The sequence below is a fragment of the Wasmannia auropunctata genome, unplaced genomic scaffold (assembly GCF_000956235.1).
Source record: "Wasmannia auropunctata unplaced genomic scaffold, wasmannia.A_1.0 LD334171.1, whole genome shotgun sequence".
NCBI lineage: Eukaryota > Metazoa > Arthropoda > Insecta > Hymenoptera > Formicidae > Wasmannia > Wasmannia auropunctata.
Genome location: NW_012028719.1, coordinates 140,271 through 163,797, shown reverse-complemented (window position 1 = coordinate 163,797; position 23,527 = coordinate 140,271). Strand labels below are relative to the sequence as shown.

At 39.2% G+C, this 23,527-nt stretch overlaps 2 protein-coding genes across 6 annotated transcripts in view; both read left to right on the top strand.

Moving 5' to 3' along the window:
- LOC105459672 (ATP-binding cassette sub-family G member 4) overlaps positions 1 to 10,094 on the top strand; it is a 17,931-nt gene extending 7,837 nt beyond the window's left edge. For both annotated transcript variants that reach the window (XM_011705889.1, XM_011705890.1), the window contains 10 exons: positions 2,065 to 2,300; positions 3,241 to 3,358; positions 3,444 to 3,633; positions 3,751 to 3,958; positions 4,058 to 4,234; positions 4,443 to 4,810; positions 5,046 to 5,214; positions 5,304 to 5,404; positions 5,488 to 5,643; positions 5,794 to 10,094. In XM_011705889.1, the coding sequence (XP_011704191.1) occupies positions 2,065 to 2,300; positions 3,241 to 3,358; positions 3,444 to 3,633; positions 3,751 to 3,958; positions 4,058 to 4,234; positions 4,443 to 4,810; positions 5,046 to 5,214; positions 5,304 to 5,404; positions 5,488 to 5,643; positions 5,794 to 6,138 (2,068 nt within the window). In that variant the 3' untranslated portion in view covers positions 6,139 to 10,094. The remainder of the gene's footprint in view (positions 1 to 2,064; positions 2,301 to 3,240; positions 3,359 to 3,443; positions 3,634 to 3,750; positions 3,959 to 4,057; positions 4,235 to 4,442; positions 4,811 to 5,045; positions 5,215 to 5,303; positions 5,405 to 5,487; positions 5,644 to 5,793) is intronic.
- Positions 10,095 to 12,016: 1,922 nt separating this feature from the next.
- The window catches only part of LOC105459671 (ATP-binding cassette sub-family G member 4), a 31,272-nt gene continuing 19,761 nt past the window's right edge, over positions 12,017 to 23,527 (top strand). The window contains exons 1-3 of one of the 4 annotated variants that reach the window (XM_011705888.1): positions 12,017 to 12,385; positions 14,458 to 14,571; positions 23,200 to 23,330. In XM_011705888.1, the coding sequence (XP_011704190.1) occupies positions 14,513 to 14,571; positions 23,200 to 23,330 (190 nt within the window). In that variant the 5' untranslated portion in view covers positions 12,017 to 12,385; positions 14,458 to 14,512. Of the gene's footprint in view, positions 12,386 to 14,457; positions 14,572 to 21,356; positions 21,738 to 22,974; positions 23,331 to 23,527 lie in introns of those variants that run through there. The other 3 variants (XM_011705885.1, XM_011705887.1, XM_011705884.1) reach the window with 3 other exon arrangements.

Here is a 23,527-nt window from a genome sequence, read left to right as displayed (position 1 = left end):
GTAAAATTATTCTTTTAATTATTTTTTATGTTTCCTTCTTATTATTATCAATTTTGTATTAAAGAATAATTTTACAAAGGAAAGAAACATATATGGACATATTTTGTATATAATTATATATAATTATATATGGAACTTTTTTTCCCGGCAGAAATACAAAAAACACGCGTCTTGAAAAAACTCTCTGCTAAACTTATTAAATTTGCAAGATCGACGTATATTTCTGCAATTTTACAAAGTAATAAATGAAAATAAATTTTAAGTACATTATTAACATTACATGTTACAAAATTAGACTAGACTAGTAATTTAACAATCAAGTTATATTATTTATAAATCAAGTTATTTTTTAAATTCAATTTAAAGAATTTTTTAATAAAGTAATAAAGTAAAGAATTTGCATGAAAAAGTAATAAAGCATTATGTCCTTTTAAATTTATGCGTGTTGATGTTTAAGTTCAATGCCGAAGTCGACGAGTTTTTTTAAATGCGTTTCATAACTCTACGTAAAGCTTTCGAAAGTGAGTAATATCCACCGGTGGCAAAATAAATGCGTGAAGTTCTGTTGGTTTTATTCGATCACCAAATCTTTACGAGACATTCCGATTATACAATCAGCGAATAAGTGGGTTTATTTTCACTGGTGCTGTCCGTCGAGCGCAAATCATCCGATCTTTTTTGCGAATTAATATCGACGTTCTTTTGCTGCAATTTTGTCTCGGGATTTACTTACTCCATGTCAAACTGCACTTACCACTTTTATTGCGTTCCTTTGAACAAATCTTTCTTCAACGAACGTGATTGCCGGACGACATCAGTCGCGCAATAAAACTGATCGCAGGCTTGGCGAGTAGTAAAAAACCGAGGGAAAATTATTCCGAATGAAAAAAAAACTATAGTCCGAGATTCTCGCAAAAAAGCAAATCTAAGTGAAGCCATCTAAATGGTAATGTTAGATGTGCGGTCACAGAAATATTTATGTCCTATCGATGCAGCGCCAGCGGCGTGACACGTTCGATTGAACACGATCGTATAAAGCAGTAAAAATCGCACTGGTCTCGCTCACATTTTTTTCTTACTTTAACATTAGAAAATAATAAACTTTCACGCGGCCATAACCGCGGCAGAAATTGCAGAAAATCTACGTTTGCAACCGGGAAACGTAGAGCGCACGCAGAATCGTTATTAGCCACGAGGTGTAATGACGCACCGTGGCGGTACATGGATGCAAATAAAAGAGAAACGACTCTCCGAGGAGAACTGAATTTCTTCTATTATACGCGTTTGTAATACCGATAATTAAATTCAATGCCGTATTTTATGCTCATCGGGACATACAAGGCAATAAATTTTCCCTATTACACTTGCAAGTTACAGTAAATCAAAAAATAAAATTTAATAAGAATAAAATTTAATAGAAGGGGACATCGCATTCGTTTCCCATTGTTCCTCGAATCTGAAAACGACCATGAACTAAATATTCGGTGTCCTCTACAATGCTGCATCTAACGTTCAATAATGCTCTATGTTTCCCAAGACAATCGGTTTCATTACTCAATGGATTAATTAATGGCATCGGCATAATACGCGCAAAATGAACGCGAATTGCATCAAAACGTCATTAAATGTTGAAGGAGACGAGTTTAATATCCAATCGTCGCTTTATCCGGTATTGTGCATTCAAGACGAACCCATTTTTCAGTTAACTAAGATTCTACGCATATACTCTTAAAATCTCCTTAATTCCGAATAAATCAACGCGCATTCGCAACCCTGCCGTTTACCGTCCGCATTCAGCGTGGCGAGGTTACAGCTATTTAATTTTAACGTGTGCGGCTCGCATTTCTCAAGTAGGAGACGAGAAGCACAATACATAGGCTAGTCATCGTACAATGCGTCTGAAATTTATTTTGTCACGCAAAGACATGTAAAAAAAAATGTCTGCGATTTTATAGAGCTACGCTAAGCTCGTGCGTTATCGAGTTGAATGCAGACATTCAGCTGTCGGCAACCTCGACAACCTGGCGAAGCTAACGACCGGGCGAAAACGTTTCATTGTTACAGAGGCTCACAGAACAATCTCCACTGCAGTTGCAACGGCACCACGTCGAACGGGCAGGCTGCGGCTGCGGTATGCACCGGCGGTGTTCTGGCCAGGAAGGTGCCGAACCACAGCGGCGCCAGCCCGGGTCAGAGCAATAAGAGGCCGGCGGTATCATTGACGCATCTCCCGAAGAGGCCACCGGTCGACGTGGAGTTCAAGAACCTGGCCTACAGCGTGTCCGAAGGCAGAAAGAGAGGTGAGTCTCTCGAAGAAGAGCAGTAAATTGTAATTACTGCACGTCCGATTCCGGAGAGAAAGTCCAATAGCGTTCTAGCGGCGCGCGAAGCGAAGTCATTATCACAAGGCGCGCGATCGTTATCGCGAGAATGGAAGTAAAAAAGAAATTGAGATCCGACGAGCGGAGCGATCCATCTGACTTTAATCAAGTCAACTGCTTATGCCTCGGAATAACGCATTATTGGCGTGTGATGTATTTTCGACGCCGCGCGCCGCTATCGATTCAATAACGGCACGTTGGAACGAAGACGTGGATAATTCAAGATGTTAGAGCGATCGGGTTGGAGTGGCGAATCGAATATGCTAGGTACCCATCGGGTAGGCTTTTTCGTTCCATCACAACGTGTGTGAACGACCTGACCGAAAAAATCGATAGAAACGCACGGGCAGGTAGCCGTTTCGGCGCAGTTGCATCGTCCGTGCACCGCGGTGCAGTTGCACTAGCGATAAAGAGGTCAGCCAGGGGTTTTGTCTGTCCGAGGGATATTCAATTTGAATTGCGTCTAGGTATATAATAATCTGGCGAACGTTACGACATTGGCAAGATCGTAGCGAGAATTTTGGCAATCAACTACACCAGAATTGGAGCGTTTAGATTTTCATTATAAAATAACGTTTTATCTATTTTTGTATTCGCTGTGGATGCACTGGTTATTTCACATAAATTAAAATTGGATAATATCGTACATACTTAATATATCTCTTTTATAATGCCACCTTATGCGTAGCGTTATATGCTTGGAAAGTTTCACAATTTCCGAAGCCTCTAAATTTTAAAAAGATTTACGAATCTCCAGCGATATAATCCGCACTGCGGATGAAATATTTTAGAATATAGAGGAATACATTTCTTGTGTGTTCTCCGTTTCTCTTCTATTACCTCCGCTTTGTTGCTGCAGGATACAAAACCATTCTAAAATGCGTGAACGGGAAATTCAGATCTGGGGAGCTAACGGCTATTATGGGACCATCCGGCGCTGGAAAGAGCACGCTTATGAACGTATTGGCAGGCTACAAGTAAGATTATTTTGGCAAATTAACGGCGCATTAGGATAATATATTGAGCGATAATTGTAATCGTTTCCCGATATCTCTTTTCCAGAACATCGCACTTGAGCGGTTCGGTACTGATAAACGGAAAGGACAGGAATCTCAGAAGGTTTCGTAAGATGTCCTGCTACATCATGCAGGACGATCGACTTCTGCCGCACCTGACCGTTTACGAGGCGATGACCGTCTCGGCGAACTTGAAGTTGGGGAAGGACATCAGTGCGACTGCCAAGAAAGTAGTGGTATGATAAACACGATTTTTTTTTCTCTCGACGTCTCTCCACGCGGCGGAGACCGCGAATCTTGTCATCGTTTACAAAATACAATTTTTTAAATTTCTGGTTTAATCGAATCGGCAGATCGAGGAGATTATCGAGACGCTTGGCCTACGCGAAGCCAGCAACACGCAGACCCAGAGCCTCAGCGGCGGCCAGAGGAAGAGGCTGTCGATAGCGTTGGAGCTTGTCAACAATCCCCCGGTTATGTTCTTCGACGAGCCTACCTCCGGTTTGGACAGCTCTGCTTGTTTCCAGTGTCTAAGTTTGCTCAAATCTCTAAGCAGAGGAGGTAAAGTTTCCACGCGATTCTTCCAATGAATCTCTTCGCGCGTTCGTAAACGGAAAAAGGAAGTCCGTTACCGACTCGTGCTGGTGTCTCTTCTTGCAGGAAGGACGATTATATGCACGATCCACCAACCGAGCGCGCGACTGTTCGAGATGTTCGATCATCTGTACCTACTTGCCGAAGGCCAGTGTATATATCAGGGCAACGTCGGTGGCCTAGTGCCCTTCTTGTCGTCGATGGGTCTCGATTGTCCGAGTTACCATAATCCAGCGGATTACGGCAAGTACACTCGATGAAATTTCCTAATCGATCCAGATTCCAATTGTCGCTTCTATACATACAAAAGATTTTAAACCACCATTTCTTTCGCCCTGATTCAGGATAAGATTAATTTCAATCTGATTGAGATTTCGAATATTTCACAAAGTGAATATATCATCGTCAAACTCTTCTTTCGCGGTGCGTTAACAAAATCTTAACGGTTCAGTGATGGAGGTCGCTTGCGGGGAGCACGGCGAGTGCGTTCACAAGCTCGTGATGGCTGTGAACAACGGCAAGTGCAACAACTATCAGTCACACCAGGCGGCCATCGCCGCGGCGCAGACGTTGTCGAACGACATCGCCAAGGAGTCGCCGCAGGAGCAGACGAAACCGGAGGGCGATACCGCACTGATACCGAACGGAGTCGCGAAGCCGCCGACCGGCGCGACGATGATCAACATGCCGGTTTCCTGCACGACGTCGTTGCTGGACAGCGTGGAGAGCATAGAGCAAAAGGTCGGTTTCCCGACGAACGGTTGGCTGCAATTCTGGATATTGCTCAAGAGGACCTTCTTGTCGCAGATGCGAGATATGGTAAGATACAATGTACTTATACATAATTCGCGAAATATTCCTTTTTAAATATTTTTCTATAATTGATGTTAAAAATTGCGCAAATAATTGTATTATGTAGTTATATAATATGGAATAGATACGGTATAATTTTTTTTATCACAAAACAAGATATGTCGTTTAACGGAAAACTTCCTATCGATAACGTCTATACTGTAAGATATCTGATTTTATGTCGCCGTGTCCGCTTTTCTAGACGCTAACAAGGGTAAGACTGATCTCACATATAATCGTCGGCTTCCTGATCGGCGCAATTTATTACGACATCGGCAACGAGGCCTCGGAGGTCATGAGTAATGCTGGATGCGTCTTCTTCACGGTGATGTTTCTCATGTTCACCGCCATGATGCCTACGATATTAACTTGTAAGTGATTCATTCAGGTATATTTATTCGAAAATGTATTCGCGAAAACTCGGAACTTTCGTTGTCACCGTGTCGCACTTTTATCGCAGTTCCGACGGAAATGTCCGTATTTGTGAGGGAGCACCTGAACTACTGGTACTCGGTGAAAGCTTTTTACCTCGCGAGAACGTTGGCGGACCTGCCGTTCCAAGTGAGTGCAATTTACGTTATCTCCGTTTGTTCAATTAGAGCCAGACACATCGAGGTGACTCACGCGATGGTAAATCATTGCAGATGGTGTACTCCATAGCATACGTAATGATCGTGTACTTCATTACGTCGCAGCCGTTGGAGGTGGAGCGTTTTCTTATGTACCTAAATATATGCATACTGACATCGCTGGTCGCGCAATCCATCGGTCTGCTGATAGGAGCAGCAATGAGCGTGGAGGTAATGCCGGTGATCGACAAATTATATCCGCAAGAACGATCTTTCTTATTACTATACATAAATATAAAAAAAATGAAAACGACCGATTTCCCGTTTCCTCCTATCTTTCCCTCCCGTAATTTAATCCCGTTGATATTATCATGTTCGCAGAGCGGAGTGTTCATCGGACCCGTGATGTCGGTGCCGATCATCCTGTTCTCCGGCTTCTTCGTTAACTTCAATGCCGTACCAAAGTACCTAAAGTTCCTCTCGTACGTGAGCTACGTGAGATACGGCTTCGAGGGCGCCATGATCTCCGTGTACGGCTACAATCGGGCGAAACTCAAGTGTTCCGAGTACTACTGCCACTTCAAGAGTCCGACGAAGTTCCTCGAACAGATGGCCATGGAGAACGCGGTCTACTGGGTGGACGTCGTCGCTCTGCTCGGCTTTCTGCTCGTTCTCCGAGTGGTCGTTTACTTCGTGCTGAAGCTCAAGCTACGATCCCTTCGTTAAAACTCACTCCGACAGGAGTCTCCAGGACAGACAATAATCGATCACATCACGATTCTATACGACCGTCATAAACCACGATCTGGATATCATCAGAAGATCATACTTTCGTGAATACGAGAGGTACCAACGACGAGAAAGAGAATCGAGATTATTTCGATCTCGAAATTGGAGAAGAGATTAGAACTGTCATGTTAATTAACGCCAGCGACGAAGCTCGTTGTGCGAAAGGGGTATATCTACGAAAAAGGATACACGCTTCAAATAGGGACTTCAAATTGAAATGTAACTCGTCTTTAATTCAAATAATCGCGTGACATGCGAACTTTGATACGTGATTTTAAGTCATTGGTGATCGCAAGATCTTTATTTTATTTTCCGTCTCTCTTTCTCTCTATTAAAGTATAATATTTTTTATTAATTTCAATCGTGTAGCATTAACGCTTCGAAGGGTGCTTAATTATTATTGATCGTAGTGATGTTTTGCGGTACCAAAATCGAATGATCTCTGCCTGTCGGCAAAAGAGGACACTCTAATCTTCGTTAGTTCGAGTAAGTAAAGTAGCTACCAGAAGTTACCGCGACGAGAACTCGAATCTGATAAAAAAAAAAACGAATCGTATTCTTTAGATAGGCGTTTAAGGATATAGGCGATTAAGTAGTCCAGAGAGGCAGGTGTTAGACTACCTTCAATCGCGCATTAACAACTGTAGGCCGATTCGCGACGGCAAATATACGTCGGGTCACCCGGTATCGAAGTAAGAAACCGCGAACGTTTATAGCCAATTACTACGAACTCGCCAGGAGCCTTAGGCCCAATTTGAGACTCCGTGTCCCTCCAACGTGCGCGCGAACGCGAACAAAATAGTAATTTCTATATAGGTCGGCAGGGTAGAACCACGCGCGGAATCGTTAAAACACAAAAGTCTTTCATTATTCCCATCTTATATTATACACTCATAGTTCGCCACGATTCAATTATAACTGCAACGGGTGTATTTCGGGTGGTGAACGAATCGCATTATATTTACGGTCGTAATAGTGCTCTTGAACAGGAATTCGCGAACACCGACAGCAACGCTGGCTCGTTCATGAATGGCGTTTTATCAACGAGACAGTAGAAGTCGACACGTCTCACATAATCACGTAATCGCTCTTTCTTCATATCGTAACTTCGTCAACGATTTACCTAATAGTTAACAATAATTATAAAGGAGGAAAGGATGGAGGACGAGAATGTGTTTATTGTAAAAAGCTCACACTTGACCAATCACTAGCTGCCTGAGCGTTGCTTCTAAGTGCGAGTACTAAGTGTTGTTACACTTATTGTAGTACATAAAAAAAAATATTCGAACGATGGAAGTTGTAATTGTATAGCTGTATAAAGCGAAAGATGAGATAGATTGTGCGTCAATGAATACGTTTCTTCATTTTTTAATAATGCGATTCGCGGCCTAAGCACGAGTATATGTTTTCGGATTTATTTATTCAACGATTGACGGAGGCGGCAATGATTAAAAACTTGTATCGTAGATATTCTCAATTTATTTTGCACGCAATGGCGACTCGTTGTAAACATTATTAATATTAATCGGGCGGCCGTAATCAACGAAAAGATATTAATACGGGGAGAGGCGATTTATACGCAATAGGTGTTGATTTCACAAGTAAGGGCGAGTTTTATTTCTAACAATTAAAGAATTAGTTATGATATTATTTTTGTATGTGTCACGTACAAAGCTACAGGTGTAAATAGTAATAATGTGTCCTTTTTTATCTGTATTAATAAGCGAACAATGGCAGAATGACAAGGCAATAGAGTCTATCATAAAAGTTATAATTTCATATATTTTACCTTATATATAATCTCTCTTTCGCGCGATATTTTTTATTAGGAGTATACATCGTATTCGTTGGTAACGGTAATATTTTTTTTGTAGACAATTAGCAAGATTACGTTTGTATCTGCATGCATAAGTGATAAACAGTATTTATATTTTGATATTAATTTTATTTCATTTTACATATACATTTATTTACTTTACTATTATAGATTATCGTAAACCGAGATTGCATGGGAATATCGTAAAAATATTTAAGTTTAAATATTTGGGTTTACTTACGAATATATTGCAAAAGTCAAGATAATGTCATGATAATCCTTGAAGAGTCAGTAGTTATCACACGAAATTATCAATGCGTTATCTTAACTGTACAATGTTTTCTCTTTTTTGCCATGTAACAATGAATTTAGAACAATTTTTAGGTGATATAAGATATTAATTTTTAAAGAATTTATAATTACAATTCATATATAATGATTACCATTTTATCTCATTTCAAAAACTGTTGAAGTTGATGAATATATGTATATCTTTGAAAAAAAAAATATATATATATATATATCTCTGGAAATGTTATCGAGATTTTTAGAAATCTGGCTGTATAAAATATATTTTTGCAGCGCTGAAGTGAAATCAAATGTCTTTTTTCGCTAAAGTATTTGCACGCCTGCTTTTCACGTCATATAATTTTAATATTGGATGTATTAAGAGAAAGGTATATGCATTTTAATCTGCGAGGCGAAAGATAAATTTCTATATTTTTAGAGCTGTGTCTTACAATTTTAATTGATTATATTTGTACTTATTACTCGTTGAAAGGCGTAATTGTGAAGATAACGTCACGAATGACAAGAGAAGAAAGGCAATTTTAAAACGAAAATTCACTGTTTTATTAAATTATTATGTGTTTTTTTTATGTATAAAACTTGATTTCTGATTTGCTGAATTGACAATTAAATGACTGGGTTATGCATATATCATGCCAAAAACATGCTGGTTAATTAGCCTTCTGTATTATTACGTTATGCTGCCAATGACCTGATGTTAACCAAAAGAAGAAGAAGATGTTACATGACATACTTATTGTTAGATATAAAAAGAAGTTTTATCCGCCGTGATTAAGAGTTTGTGTTTACAGTGGCATTTGTAAATATCCGAAATGATAGATTCACATGCACACGCGTGATATACATTGTTAAACTGATATAACTGATGTTAACGCGTTCAGACCTCGATATGCTGCTTTGGAAAGTTTTATCTCAAAAGAAGCGCACGTACTATCTTCATATAGCAATATTACAGAGTATATACTGTAAATTTCTCTCGATTTTACTCATCCATCATACAATCGAGATCTGAACGTGCAGTACGCGGCCGACGTAGCGATCGTCTCTTTTGGTAATTAGCGGTTAATCCCGATCATGCTCGATTGTGATATAATTTCCCGCTTGTCACCTGACAGCTGCCTCCTCTACGACATCGCGCAAGTCGCGCTCCTAGAGATCAGCGAGTCGCGGAAAGGGGATAGGAGCAACGATCCAGTCGATCGTACTCGATCATACATTATACCACGCGCTCTGTGTTCAAGACTTCACCGAGCGTTATCGCCAATCGCGCGAAATTTCTTCATCGTAAAATCCGTGACGATTCCGCTCGCAGAACGAGAGGGGGGCGCAAAATGCACAGGAGGGCACAAGCGTAAGAATCCATTCAAATCCATTTGTCGCTTCTAGGATTATACGACGTGTCCACGAACGCACACACATCACACATACATACACACATGTCACATACCCCCACGTACGCATACATCGATATACAAAATATATAACGTCGTCGCACGACCATCATACCGAAGACCGCAATCTTTTTCCACTACCGTGATTTTATATGACGGAAAGAATGTGAATGCATCGTGTGATTGGCGCGCGTGCGAGTGTGTACAAAGAGACGCGGGCGTAGAAGAGATCTCTTTTTGAGAATGAGACGAGGAAGAGAAACGGGAGGGAAGGACCTCGCCAGACCTCGGCGCTAATGTACTTGCATGTCTTGATTTTATCGAGGGACGTCACGTTTGTACTGAAGCACAAATGAATAAAACGATTGTATCGATGAGCGAGTTGCAGTATCTTTTCCTTGCGTGAAAGGTGTCGTCAAGGTGTGTTTGCGTATCGACGTTTAATTAAATTTCCAACGACAAAATGTCGACCTCAAGATTAACCGAAGTGGCTGCCGGACGAGGTAAGCGTAGAAATGACGCAGAAATACCTTGTATAACAGGATTGAATGTTTTACCGAGAAATATTTACGACGTGGCTGAGCCGCAGACTTCGTAACGACGCCAGAGAGCAGAGTTGAAATCACGTGCGCACGTACCGATGTAGATACGGATCAAGCTGAACAGCGGTACGCTGATAGATTATAATCTTAATTATCAATCTTGAGTAAAACCGAGTAATTTTAAATAACTGCGAGTAAGGTAACTTGTTCAAAGATAAAAGATTGTTTTAAATAATTATTTTTCGATCGACAAACTTTCTTACGCGCAGTCTGCGCACTCTACAAATTTTCTTGAAGCATCCTCATCTGGCTTATTTTATCTTTCTCTCTTGGAACGTTGTCAAGACGATATTTGATCCGCATGTGGTCTAAGTTAGTAGCTCAGTGCAGCATTGCGATTATTGCGACACGCACGAGAGCTGTTTTCTACGTGCGCGATTGCATAGTTAGATAAAGGCTCGCGTATCCAGAGCATGGAGAAACCAATAGTGCGGGCGAGAGTGGTGAAGGTCCTCGGCAGGACCGGATCTCAAGGACAGTGCACGCAGGTCAAAGTAGAATTTCTGAACGAGCAAAATAGACAGCTAATCAGGAATGTCAAAGGTCCCGTACGCGAGGGGGATATTCTGACGTTGTTGGAATCCGAGCGAGAGGCCAGGAGACTACGTTGAACTGGAGGAAATAATCGTCGCGTGCCTTATATGGAGAAAACTGGTGGCACTTGAGATCAGCCGAAATTAAATCTCGACATTCTGACGACAGCACGACGACGAAGTCAAGAAAAAAGAACTGCAACTGGTTCTTGCGATTCATCATTTTTTGCTTTTTAATTTTTAAACAATGTAATAAAAAGGAAATACACGTGTTCCATTTTGTGTCTACGAGAAGTGGAATTTTCTTACTCTTGTATGTAGCTGTGTTGCCTTTCCACTTTTAGCATACCAATAAATTATTGTAGTTCATGATGTACATGCTTATATTCCTTCTACATATCAAAAATTGCTCGTATTTTCCGATAGATAGAAAGGGCTAAAAATAGCAGCTTGCTCGATGCATTCTCAAAACATTCCCAAATTAAATTTAGCTAGACCCATTGCGTCTCGTTCCGCAATCGCAAGATGGTGACAGAATGTTCAGAAATCTTCATAAGTCTTGTTAGCTAAACGGAGCTAAACGGTAATATTCACAGGCTTTCAAAACATTTATTTAGGGAGCTAGATTGTAATTATTTATTAAAAAAAAAAATTTAAAAAAAATATATATTTTCACGACGTATCTGACTTTCGATTTGTCTGATATTCATAGAAATCATTATAAGTTCTTCAATGACGAACAGTTAGCAACCACACCGATAGTTGATAAAAGCAACACCAAGATATCATAAATGATTATGATCTTATTCACTTTAGAAATTGTCAGAAATAACAAGTTTTATTAACTCGAACGAAATAATCGTCGCAACTACGTCATTCTTTGAAAATAATCTAAATTTCGTATGAACTTTATCCCGAAGAATCGTAAAAAATTTCCGCCTCCTAGCACGACTGGTAACAAAGTCCAATTTCAATTGTGTACGTATCGACTCGCAAGTCCGTATAGCTAACGCACACAAGTATCCGTCACACATGCGTCATGCTATCTGGCTCCAGTTGGTCAGCTGACTCGCTGTCAAAGTACGCCGCCATGCCCGAGTCACGCACCCATACAAGCACGCGCGATTAAAGGCCGCAGTGCGTGAATGGCGAACGGACGGGCCGCGGCGTTCGCCTTTCGCGACTTGGTGGGGCTCGGGAGAAGCGGCGAGTGTCAAAGTTTGTTGGCGGCCGAAGGCTTTTATCGACGACCAATCCGCGCGGCGCGCGAGATCCGCAAACGGGGACGCCGAGGTCCGATTAGAAGACGTAGCCGGCGTGCGATCGATCCGCCGAGCGCTTTAGTGCGATGTCGCGTCGCGAAACAGCACGCGCGTGAGAGTGCCGCCGCGCCGCGACAGATCTCCGTCCTCCGGATCCGAGATCTATCCTCGTTTCCCTCGCCTACTGGGCTTTGCAGGGCCGACCACAGGGCTGATATTAACTCAAGCCGGCAAACTCGCAAAGAGCGGAGTTGCGCGTGGCAATATTCGGGTAACTATTAAATCCTCATTACTTCGACGACGCGCCCAAGATAATTTGTGCGCTTCACTAATAATAACTTATTATTGATAGTTTCATTGATCATTAATCAATTGCTGCAGCGCAGAGAGACTAGGGGTAAATTGATGATTGTTTGGAATAAAATTGGGATGACATTATTCGCGAAGAATGATGTATTGCAGTTGCGGTAACTGTATTGTTATTTCAAAGTTGAAATGTATATTGTATACGCGAAATACATATAGAGAATGAAATTAGTATGAAATATATGCAAAAATATACAAGTGTAACATGCGTACTTTAGTACATTTGATAAATTTGATACGTATAATAATTAAATGTATAATTGTAAAGTGATATTTACGTAGCACACTCAATTGAAATTTGTGCGGCGTAAATGGAAAATATTGACTAAATCATTGAGACTTATATGTAAAAATGTAGGTATGTAGCTTTCAAGACGTTATTGAGGTTTAGAAACTAGATAAAAGTTAGTTAAGAGCAACGTACTCTAACGAGCGTGTGAAAGTTGCATGCGGTACATCGCTAGCGTGTTTCGGCCATTATATCGTGCCAGCTGCAACGGTATCTATGTAGCGATTATCGTTTTTCGCTGACGCGGAGTATGTTGCACGTGTGTACCACGCCGAGATAAACTGCCGGCTCGAAATATTTTCTGTAATTTATGAAATCACGTGCATTGCACGTTGCCCTGTATATATATATATATATAAAAAAGAAAGAATGAGTGATATATATATATATATATATATATATATATCACTCATTCTTTCTTTACTAATTTTTTTCTAATATAATATTTCCGCGTTTTCGGCATACTCGTGCCGCGCACACGAGTAGAGGAATCTTAATGGAGCACACGAAGGTATTTATAACTTCGAAAATCCCTCCGTCTTATTTCGCCTTGAGTCGCAGAACTGTGTATCTTCGAGATGAAAAAAAAGCAATTAATATAAAATCGGTAATGTCAGCAAATTAAAATTCTTATCTCCTTTCTGATTCTCCGAGCAAAGTTATTGCGAACGCTAATATTAAATATTATTGAATAATGTAAACATGCTAAAACACGGAAAGCTACAAATATCGTTTGGAGTCGGTACAGGAAATTCGAAAATCCGTAACATTAAAGAGATAACACAGTGAATGTCTATCGGTGATTCGCTGACATTCGGTTGTCTGCAGAGCAAGAGCGACGAAATGATCGAGAAAAAGGATTATTATGGTACGTGTATGATTAACCGCTACGTGGTGTATAATATTGCTGGATAATGGGATCGCACTCCGCGTTTCCCCATACCCGTACCCGTGAACTCCACTGTAATCATCCGTAAACGAAGACTAAATTGCACGCGAGCACAATCGCTCTCGCGAATGTCGCTGGTAGGTACAGCGTGCGCGCAATATTTGCAAGACGCTGTCTGCGGTGTTGAACATGAACTTCGTCTGTCAATTGCATCAACCTTGGTGAAGTAACTCCTATAATTAGAAACCGCGGTGAGCGATCGAAAAGAACAGAGAAGAGCAAAGATACAAATTGATTAACGTCGATGAATAATACATATGTCACATTTACGTTCAGAACAATAACTAAATGATTATGTCATTTCTTGAATTCCACAACTAAATAATCTCGCCAAGTCAAAAAATATGTTACTTTTTTTACGCACTTGATATTTTATCGCTTGACTTAAAAAAAAAATGGTAGCTATTAACTATATCAAAAGTAAATTATTGACCGCAGCAATAAAAGAATAATTATCATATAACAAAAAAGGCATTGATTTTTTGTAATACATTTGCATAACTTTTGCACGTGCATATGTATAATTATTCTTATTATCTAGAATTACACTCATCTTTACAAGATCGGTTTTTCCTGTTCGATGTTTGTATTCTCTCGCAAGTGCGCACGTGTTCACCAACGTCGAATAAGTAATTTTTTACACGATAGCAATTACAACAGACATCCTTGCTTCCAGAGATTATATCGATACACATAGCGGTCTTCTAGTGCCCTCATTAATATTTTTTTTTAATTTCAGCTGTGCGTCGTATGTATAGTAAGTCGAACCTGCGTGGAACAACGTAATTTCGATCATGGTAGAAGGCGGGAAGAATAGCATGCAGAACGGACTGCTTAGTAATGGAATTAACGGGTGAGTTTCTAAAATTTGTATTATAACTTTTCTCTTATATTTTGCTACAACTTTCTAAATGTATAGTCTGTAAGTTAAATAAGAAAATAAACGTCCCTCAAGCTTCATCATATTCAGCGACGCGATTTAAATTGCCGCGTTACGGTAATATGGATAACGATATAGTAATAAAAAAATTCGGGAAACGACAGCTTTTACGAAAGAAAATCTTGGAAACTTTGCAACTAGTGAGAACAATGCAATGCACTCGCTTATAGAACGCTGCAATTAGGGCAACGCTGTAACATTGTTTATCATCACCGTCGTGTTTGGCAGCATTAATTCAGTGTTATCGGAATACTCTCGGTCGTTCATATCCTCGATAATGTTTTTATTTCTTTTTTAATGAACTATATTTTCGCGTTGACGTTTGACATTCTAATCGCGTAATGCGTAAGACGCATTCTAAAAAAGAATTTCGATTGGACCTTGCTCAAGTACTTTGGAATTGACATTTTTTAAAAATCATCTAATTGCGGAAAAGAAGTATATAAAAAATAACAGTTTAAAAAGTTATTTACACGGCTTGTATATTAATTACACATATATATATATATATATGTATATATATGTAATTATGTTAATATATATATATATATATATATATATATATGTTAAATATATCTAGTTAATGTATAATTAATAATGTATAATGTAAATATGTTAAATACTTTAGTATGTTATTAATTTAAAGCTTCAAAATATTCGTTAAACTAGCCAATTGAAGACAGTGAAACATATCTACATTAATTTTGACTAATAAATCGATTTATATCTGTAATTATTCCGGTAATATTTTTATCAAATTCAAGCAGTTTGACCCTCACTGCACTTAGCATTGTACAAAATTTTTATGATACCTCCAAACCAAATAATCTTGGTCAAAGAGTTATGATTTTTTTCACGGTATAATCGATATCGACATCATCGATAAACATTCTGTCTGATAATCGACGTGAATGATATCTTATAAAATACTTCGGAATTTGAACTTTGTTGTCATGCGCCAGCAATCCACTTAGGCCTTCAACCTGAAGTATTAGAGGCTGTTAGAAATCGCTTCATATGTTCTGCGAATGATAGTTCAACGAATGATAGTTACTGTAGATAATTACTACATAACGAGTTCAGATACGTTCTTTTTTGCCGAATGATATCGTTCCACTTCGCGAGTTCCGCGGTAAATTGCCGCGGCTGTCTGAAACGTGATAAAAAAAAGGTCATTTCCGCAGACGAGCGTCGGCGATTATACATTTTAATGGTGTAAAATGTCTTGGAAATTAGCAAAAATTCAATCGGGACGACTCTCCTCTCTCTTAGCGTCCTCTACTTCGCTGCTGGGCCGTGCACTTGAACGTGCTAGGAACGCGTTACGAAATTCACTGTTAAGTGTTGAGCTAACCGCATCCATGAGAGGAGTAAGCTGATATTACACATTGCATTTTAATCTTGAGAACCTCGGCGCTTGTGTATTATCGTCGACAGCTCTAGGGATGATTAAGTATCGCTAATGCTGCACAGCGGAGGACTTTGCACCTACTCGATACTTTGTTCCTCCGCGATTATCTCAACCGTAACGCAGTGATCTTCGAACGGATACTCCAAGAGATATCGCTAAGGTTTCTACGTATGATGATCATTGTGCAAGAGCTCGGAATTCACTTCGTCACTTGCAAAAAGCTTAGGATAAAGCGGATATTTGTCCGTGCGATGAAATTAAATGTTGTATAATAGATCTTATACTCCTCCTCCCCCCTTGAGATAATCTTCTTCTCGCCGCGTGATCAATTAAAAAAAAAAATCTACATTGGCTCCAGGGTTAATACACATCGGCTTCCTTTCAAGGAATCCATAGCTGAAAGTGAACTGATACTTTATATAATCGCGGAGTAATGTAACTTTTTACTGGACCCGCGCTCTCTTTCGGTCAAATAATAGGTTTTCGTTTGCCGTATTCTTTTACGGTCTGAGACAGCGTACTCGCATATCAGAATCAGTTGGCCCTAAACTATCGGCGCCATCAGAAGAATATTTTTTCGATTGGTATTCGCAATCTTTTTTCCGAGCAAAAAACGGCAAGGATTTTCCTCTTTTTTATCGTGCAATCCGCAATTAAATTCAGATCAACATGAACATACAGAGAATTTAATGAGATATAACTCGACTGGCGAATCACATTAAGGATAATTCTTTATTTATAACACTGTGTAGCGTGTAATTAATGTGTAATTAATGTGTAATTAATCGTTGTTTTATATAATATACTTAGAACCGTATTTGAGTGCAGGGAAACGTATATTATACGTGCGAAGAACGTCGTGTTCGACACTTTGTCTCAAATTGCGTTATCACAATTCCTGATTTTTCGTTTGCGCTCGTCTAACCCAGTCAAAGTCCACTGGTGTATTTGCAACATTAGCACGCACAATCTTCTAGGTAGTTTACAAAAACAACTGTAAGCGGATTAAGATTATCGCCAATTAAATGTGTCATCACAAGGACGCTCCGTCCACTTTTTTTCCTCTCTCCCGTGACAAAAGTTTTACGATTATCTTTTTGCGTCACGAGCGATTTATCTGCAGTATTTATTCGCCGAAATGAAGTAAAGTCCATCTTCCGTAATGTTGGATACGTCGCATACAGGCAGTGCCATTATCGCACTGTTTTAATTAACCCGTCATCGCTACAAATACTGAGGAACAAACAGCACGATGATTTTATGATCGAATAAATTTCGACACGTTACGGTTTCCTTGCGACTGTCACGCCGTTATCAGGTCCATTGGTGACTCGTTCGGACTTTGCGCATCTCTTTCTTATTGTGCAAATGACGGCAGCTTGTACGCGAAACACTCACAAAATAAGTCTATTGATGGTTCGCCGTGGCAAAAAGTTTATTCTACGCAAATATGATCTCTAAAGACTATCGGAAATGTATATTCACTCGAAATGCATTTTTTCACTGAGATGTTTACTCACTTCATCACCAAGATTTCACGCTTCATGTATTTCCTCGTAAAAATAAGCAACTCTTCCGCTATATTTGATAAATCCAGTTGCGAAAGATAACGATAGAGAGATACTGACAATCGCGAACATCCGGAGCCGTCGGACAAGTTAACATAACTTTTTGTTTGTTTGTTGAGTAAATTACGCTTGATATAAATTATTTACCTATTCGCTAAAACTCATAAATTCTTCATCGAGAGCTATCGTTATATATGTATAATAATTCATAATTTCCATATTCCAACGTGTAATAACGTTGCTGTGATATCTCGTTTATACATCGTCGTTATCGCTTTTGTCTAGAATTTTATATGGCTCAAGACTTTTTTTTTTTAAATCGTGTAATTAAATGACGAATTATGATATAATTGCATCGACTGCATCTCATAATAACAAAATAGAAACGCATATTTTGATCAAAATATTTTTAATTACTGCTGCATGCACGCTAAGATAATGCCTCTGTAATCTTATTAAAAAATATTGTTTACTTCGAATGAAGATTTACTTACAATGAGATTATTAGCACAAAAGCGCAGAATCTCTAAATATCGAAATTCTCCTAAATAATTATTTAATCAATAATCATTATAATAAAATAATTCTAATAAATAAATTTCTCGGAACATAATTGCGATAAAAAGTGACATTAAATAGCATTTATCAGAACCGTTAGAGTTTTCATGTGATAAAAATACTCTTCTATGATTTTCGAAACTGTTATGCAACCTACAGTTTTCTATTGTTACTTTTCAGGAACGAGGAGAAAATTACATTTTTTCTACGCCGTCTAATTATAATTATTTAATTTTCTTCACGGATTTTGCAATCCCTCGTGCTTTTCCGCGTATAATTCTATTCTGAGGTTTCAAACAAGAAAAGATAACCATCGGCAAAAGAGTCACGTTCGCGACGGCGTGCTCAGCATTTCCGCTATTACGCGATCGTACACTTTTAAATTTATCAGTAATCGAAGATCGAAAATAAAAACGTCTGTTGTCTCTGCCTTCTCAGTTTTCTTTCGAAATAAAAGTCTCATTTTTAACGTCGCGAATCAAAATGGAAAATCAATTTGCACTTCGTGTTACTCGGAGGCTATTTGAGGAAACGAGGAAGAGATTATCTCGTAATTCTCATTGCGTGATAAGTTATTATTAGTTACGTAAACGCGAGAGAGTAATAAAGGATTACGATGAATTGTATGCGGCTGGCGATATATTATTTCGTCGGGAGCTTCTTACTCGTTCTAATTTGCAAACATTTCGAGCAGCGTCAACGAGAACAAAAAAAAAATTGGCTTGTGTCGCGATACACGATGCATCTTACGCATTCCGTACTACTTTATATTGCAAACGCGCGCGTAACAACGATCACGTTAAACAGAAAGAACTCACGATAGTTTGACGTGAGTCATCGATTTGCTCGGCAGTATCTTTCGAGAAGACCACCTCTCGAATACAATATATGCGTAATAATACGTAAATATATGCGCATTTTATGATCAGCTTGTGGTTTCTCGTTTTGTCAGTCGATTTGATGACCTTTATACAATAATCAAATTCGCAGGTATAATATAAACTGTAATAAAGAGGGATTGAAAAGAACGTGTCAAACCGATACTATTTTTTCTTTGTTTTTTTTTTGTTTAAGGAATGAACCATTATGCCCTATACATTTTGTGTTTTGCTGACATGGTGTATTTATTCCCTCATTTTCTTTCATTTTTTAATCGTGACGCTGAGAGTAAAAAAAACAATACAAAATTACTTTTTCCATAATTCTTTACGTTAAAGGATTTAAGATGATGCTGGAGGGTCGGAATTACCGATATTACAGTTATATGAATATCTCTGAATTGACTGAACGAAATTGAAAATCCTTTCACAGGATTGAAATAGATATGAGATGTGTGGTGGGATGAAAGGATTTTCAATTTCGTTCAATCAATTCAGTGATGTTCATATAACTGTAATGTCGGTAATTGCGACCTTCCAGCATTGCCTTAAATACATTAAATTGCGACATATTTTGTAAATATTCAATTTTATGAATATATTAATGTCTAATGCATATTTGCCGATTTCGATATATATATATACTTTCAGTGTTACATTTTTATTTTGCATTCCGTAAGTGCGCAATTGCAAAACGTGACAAGATGACAGACAGAGACAAGTCGAAACTTTGGTCTGAAGTAATGCGACCTCAGGCATATCGTGCTCGATCAAACGCGCAAAAAATATAAGTTGCATTTAATGAACGGACAAGCGTGTCTGTGACGTAAAGCAGAATTTCGCTGTCGAACTGCGTTCGATTTGTGACTAATGCTTGACCATTGCTTGTCCAGTCTTCCGGTGATCGCATACTCGTTCAGGAGTACACGGGTTTCGATTGACGTCAAACGAATCCACTTTGTCGAATTGTGTGATCGATACTTTTATTAGCACGGTGAAAAAATATATAGAAAAGGTAATTGTACAGAAATTTTATAAAGAAATTCTTCTTTCTATTAATTATTGTACACTTGAAGTGGCAATTGTGAAGGCTCAACTGCAGTTATAATTTAAGTTTACACTGTAGTTATAATGGTAATTTAGGAGTGTTACACAGAACGCCGATGGAGAAACGCTGATCGTGATAATCGTAATTGTTAATTCATGTCGCTTTAGATTCTCATTAAATCATTACGGACTTACGTCAATCGATTAATGACAATCCTTTAACGGCACTACAATGGCCGCTCTATATCTCTGCTGCATTATGAATGAGTTTGTGACGTGCAAACTAATTCCATACGCAACTGATGAGGGAAGTTTCCTTTCAGAGTGACCCTAGTCTCATCAAAATTACGAATAATCACGGCGACTCCAATGAGCTTCAATGTGAAAAAGTTTATGATCTCGTCTCTTATATCATAATTACGTTATCATTAACGTTATCATTAACAAATCAGCTCATTAGAATCCCAATGGAAATTCAAAAGTTGCCTTCAAATTGTAAAGAAAGGAAAATTTTCCAACCGCACTTTTTTTTTATTAGTATCGCGGCGTCGATCACACGCACAATTAGTTCATAATATTTTGCGCGTTTATCATCTATTATCGACGTTAACTAATCGCATCAATGCAGCACTTACGAAACATCAACGCAGATACGCGGATACTGTCGTTTTAGCAATAATTGATCACGTGATGTATCACGTCATATCATCTAATGATATTGATGGCTAACTGCAGAGAAAAAAATTGAGAAAAATCATCACTGGTGCTCGCGTATTATTGCTCTTAATTTCAAATGTTGACGTCGATTTCTTTCGGAATGCCGTGCACGATGAACAATACCGGAGTTCTCTAATTGAGCGCGATTCGTTAAAACGCAGTGAGGATTCGCTTGATTCTCAATTATTCGAAATCACATCCTACGCACAGCTTTCTAATTTCTCATCGCGATAATAAAATTATGAAAAGATCGCGATAAAATCAAAGAGAATAACTGATCTCCCTCGGCGCGGATGTTACTAACGTTATTACGTTAGTCATCGCCTTCTACGTAGACTTTGATCTGTCGATAGCGTTGTTCTCATGTGCAACCGTGAATGCCTTCTTCCTTGGTCATACGGAATGGAAAAAGGGTAGGAAGGCCAGGGGAGCGAGACAAAAGGGACGTCACGTTGGTGGCGGTCAACGGCAACGGACTTTGCCGACTTGCAGCCGCGGCTTGCTTTTTAGCTCAGTTAGTCTCGAGTCGTCGCGGCGGGTGCATCGCAAGGTGAGAGAAGCACCCCGCTCCTCTCATCGTTTTTCCCCACCGGGGAATCTTTTTCCTGCCCGCGCCGCGGAGGCTTTGTTATCGGAGCGCATCCGGTGGGATTCTAAAAGCCGCGGTGCCGTCGCGTGGGCTCGGGAGTGTGCCGCGACGCGTGCAATCGTACGGATCGAGTGCGTCGCGTCTAGTCGTTCTTGGCACACTACCGCACGTTGTACCCGTGATCGCTTTGGAATCCGACTCCGGAGATGCGCCTCGTTGCCTCTCAGGGCTAGACTTCGGTGTTCGCCGCAAAGAGATTTCTCCAACGACGGCGAGAAAGAAAAATAAAGACACCGCCGAAGTCGGACAATGTAAGAATCAGTGCATCAAAATTATTCGCATTTTCGCTTCTTTCCGCGAAAGAATATCTCGGAAAAAGGCGTTTTCAATTCTGTGCTTTTCGCTGTCAGATTTGCTGGAGTAATACTAATCGTTTGCAATAAAAAGAAATTTCTCTAAACGTTTTGATAAAGAATCTATTTTTGTGCACCCTGCTAGAACTCGAAATATCTTTCCTACTACGGGTTTTGTTATCGACTCAAGTATATTTCTTATCGTAAAGAATAAATATCCGACCAAGGAAAACAGTCTTATAAAAATTTTGAGTTTTGAGTGTGAAGCACGCGAGTAAATTATATAATACCATCATTATAAAAAACATTAGTGCAGTAATATTTGCCATAACGATTAAAATAATAATCGATTAGAAATCGCTCATGTAAATGTGTAAAACACTAATTTGCAAGTCAATTTTATGCCTTATCTATATCTTATTTATCTCTCATCTTGCTTTACATAATTTATTAATACACAAAAAAAAATTTTTTTGCGTGAAATAAATAATCAGGCTATTATAATGTTATGAAAGTATAGTTAAATTACTGTTTGTACAAAGATATTTTAAAAGTACTCAGTTAATGGAATACATCTTTAATATTAATTAAAATAAATTGCATATTCATATTCGCCATTGATCGTATTTTGTGTCTCGTATGGTTTATTACGATGAAATAGCCGTTTAATGTTGCATTTTTATGTCTGAAAAAAAAAAGATGATTCAATATTTATATACATTATAATGTAATATTTTTTCGATTCTCGGTTCCGCATTTACGGATTTTTTTCTTATTTTCACAATCTTCCTTCGTGTATTAAATCAATAAAACTGGATGCATTGCAACATAATAAAACCTTGATGCCGCGGCTGAATTAAAAGAAGCGCAATTTCTTGCAAAAAAGTGATTTGCAGACTTAAGTAAATCATCATAAAACAGGAATATAAAATCTTGATTCCTTGGCTTAATTCAAAGAAACGCAATTTTTTTTGTAGAACAGGGATTTATAAACTCAAATGAATTCTAAATAGTTCCACGTGACTGATTCCACGTTCGCGGCGAATATAGATTTGCCGTCGAACGTCAAAACTTGCTCCGGAAACACAACCTGTAGTACGGATATAATTTTCTCCCTTTCCCCTCCCCCACAAAATAAAACGCTATCCTCAACGTGTCTTGCGAAGTGCATTGCATCATGTGGGCGATATTGCAGGTTGTGAAAACTAAATCGCCGGTTACGGAACTTTTTCGCATGTTAGCTTCGCGAAGGGTGACTCATCGATCGCGAAACGTTGCGAGGGGAAACGCGCGCGGCTGATAGAACTGCGATCGGACGATCTTCGGCAGTGCGAGGAGAACAAATCTCGTCGGGAAAGATGAAGCATGAGGGAAATTGCTCGTCGGCGGACGATTCCAATGGAATTTTGTTGCAACCTAGGAAAAGCTCGGCGGTGCGGCTGCAGATCGTGCCGGCGCAGCCGAAGACGATCACGCATCTGCCGAAGAGGCCGCCGGTCGACTTGGCGTTCACCGACCTGACGTATAAGGTCCGAGAAGGCCGCAAAAACAGTGAGTACACACTTTTACTTCTATTTACCGTCCATATCTCAATTCACAATCGAATAGCGTCCTTCGACGCTATTCGCCATTAAGACTGACGCGTTTTCACTTTTGATTGAAGCAAATGGATTAATGTATATGTTATGAAAGAGTTGAGTGTCGAAAAAAAAAAAAAAAAATTGTGCCGATTTTCGCTTTCTTTTATT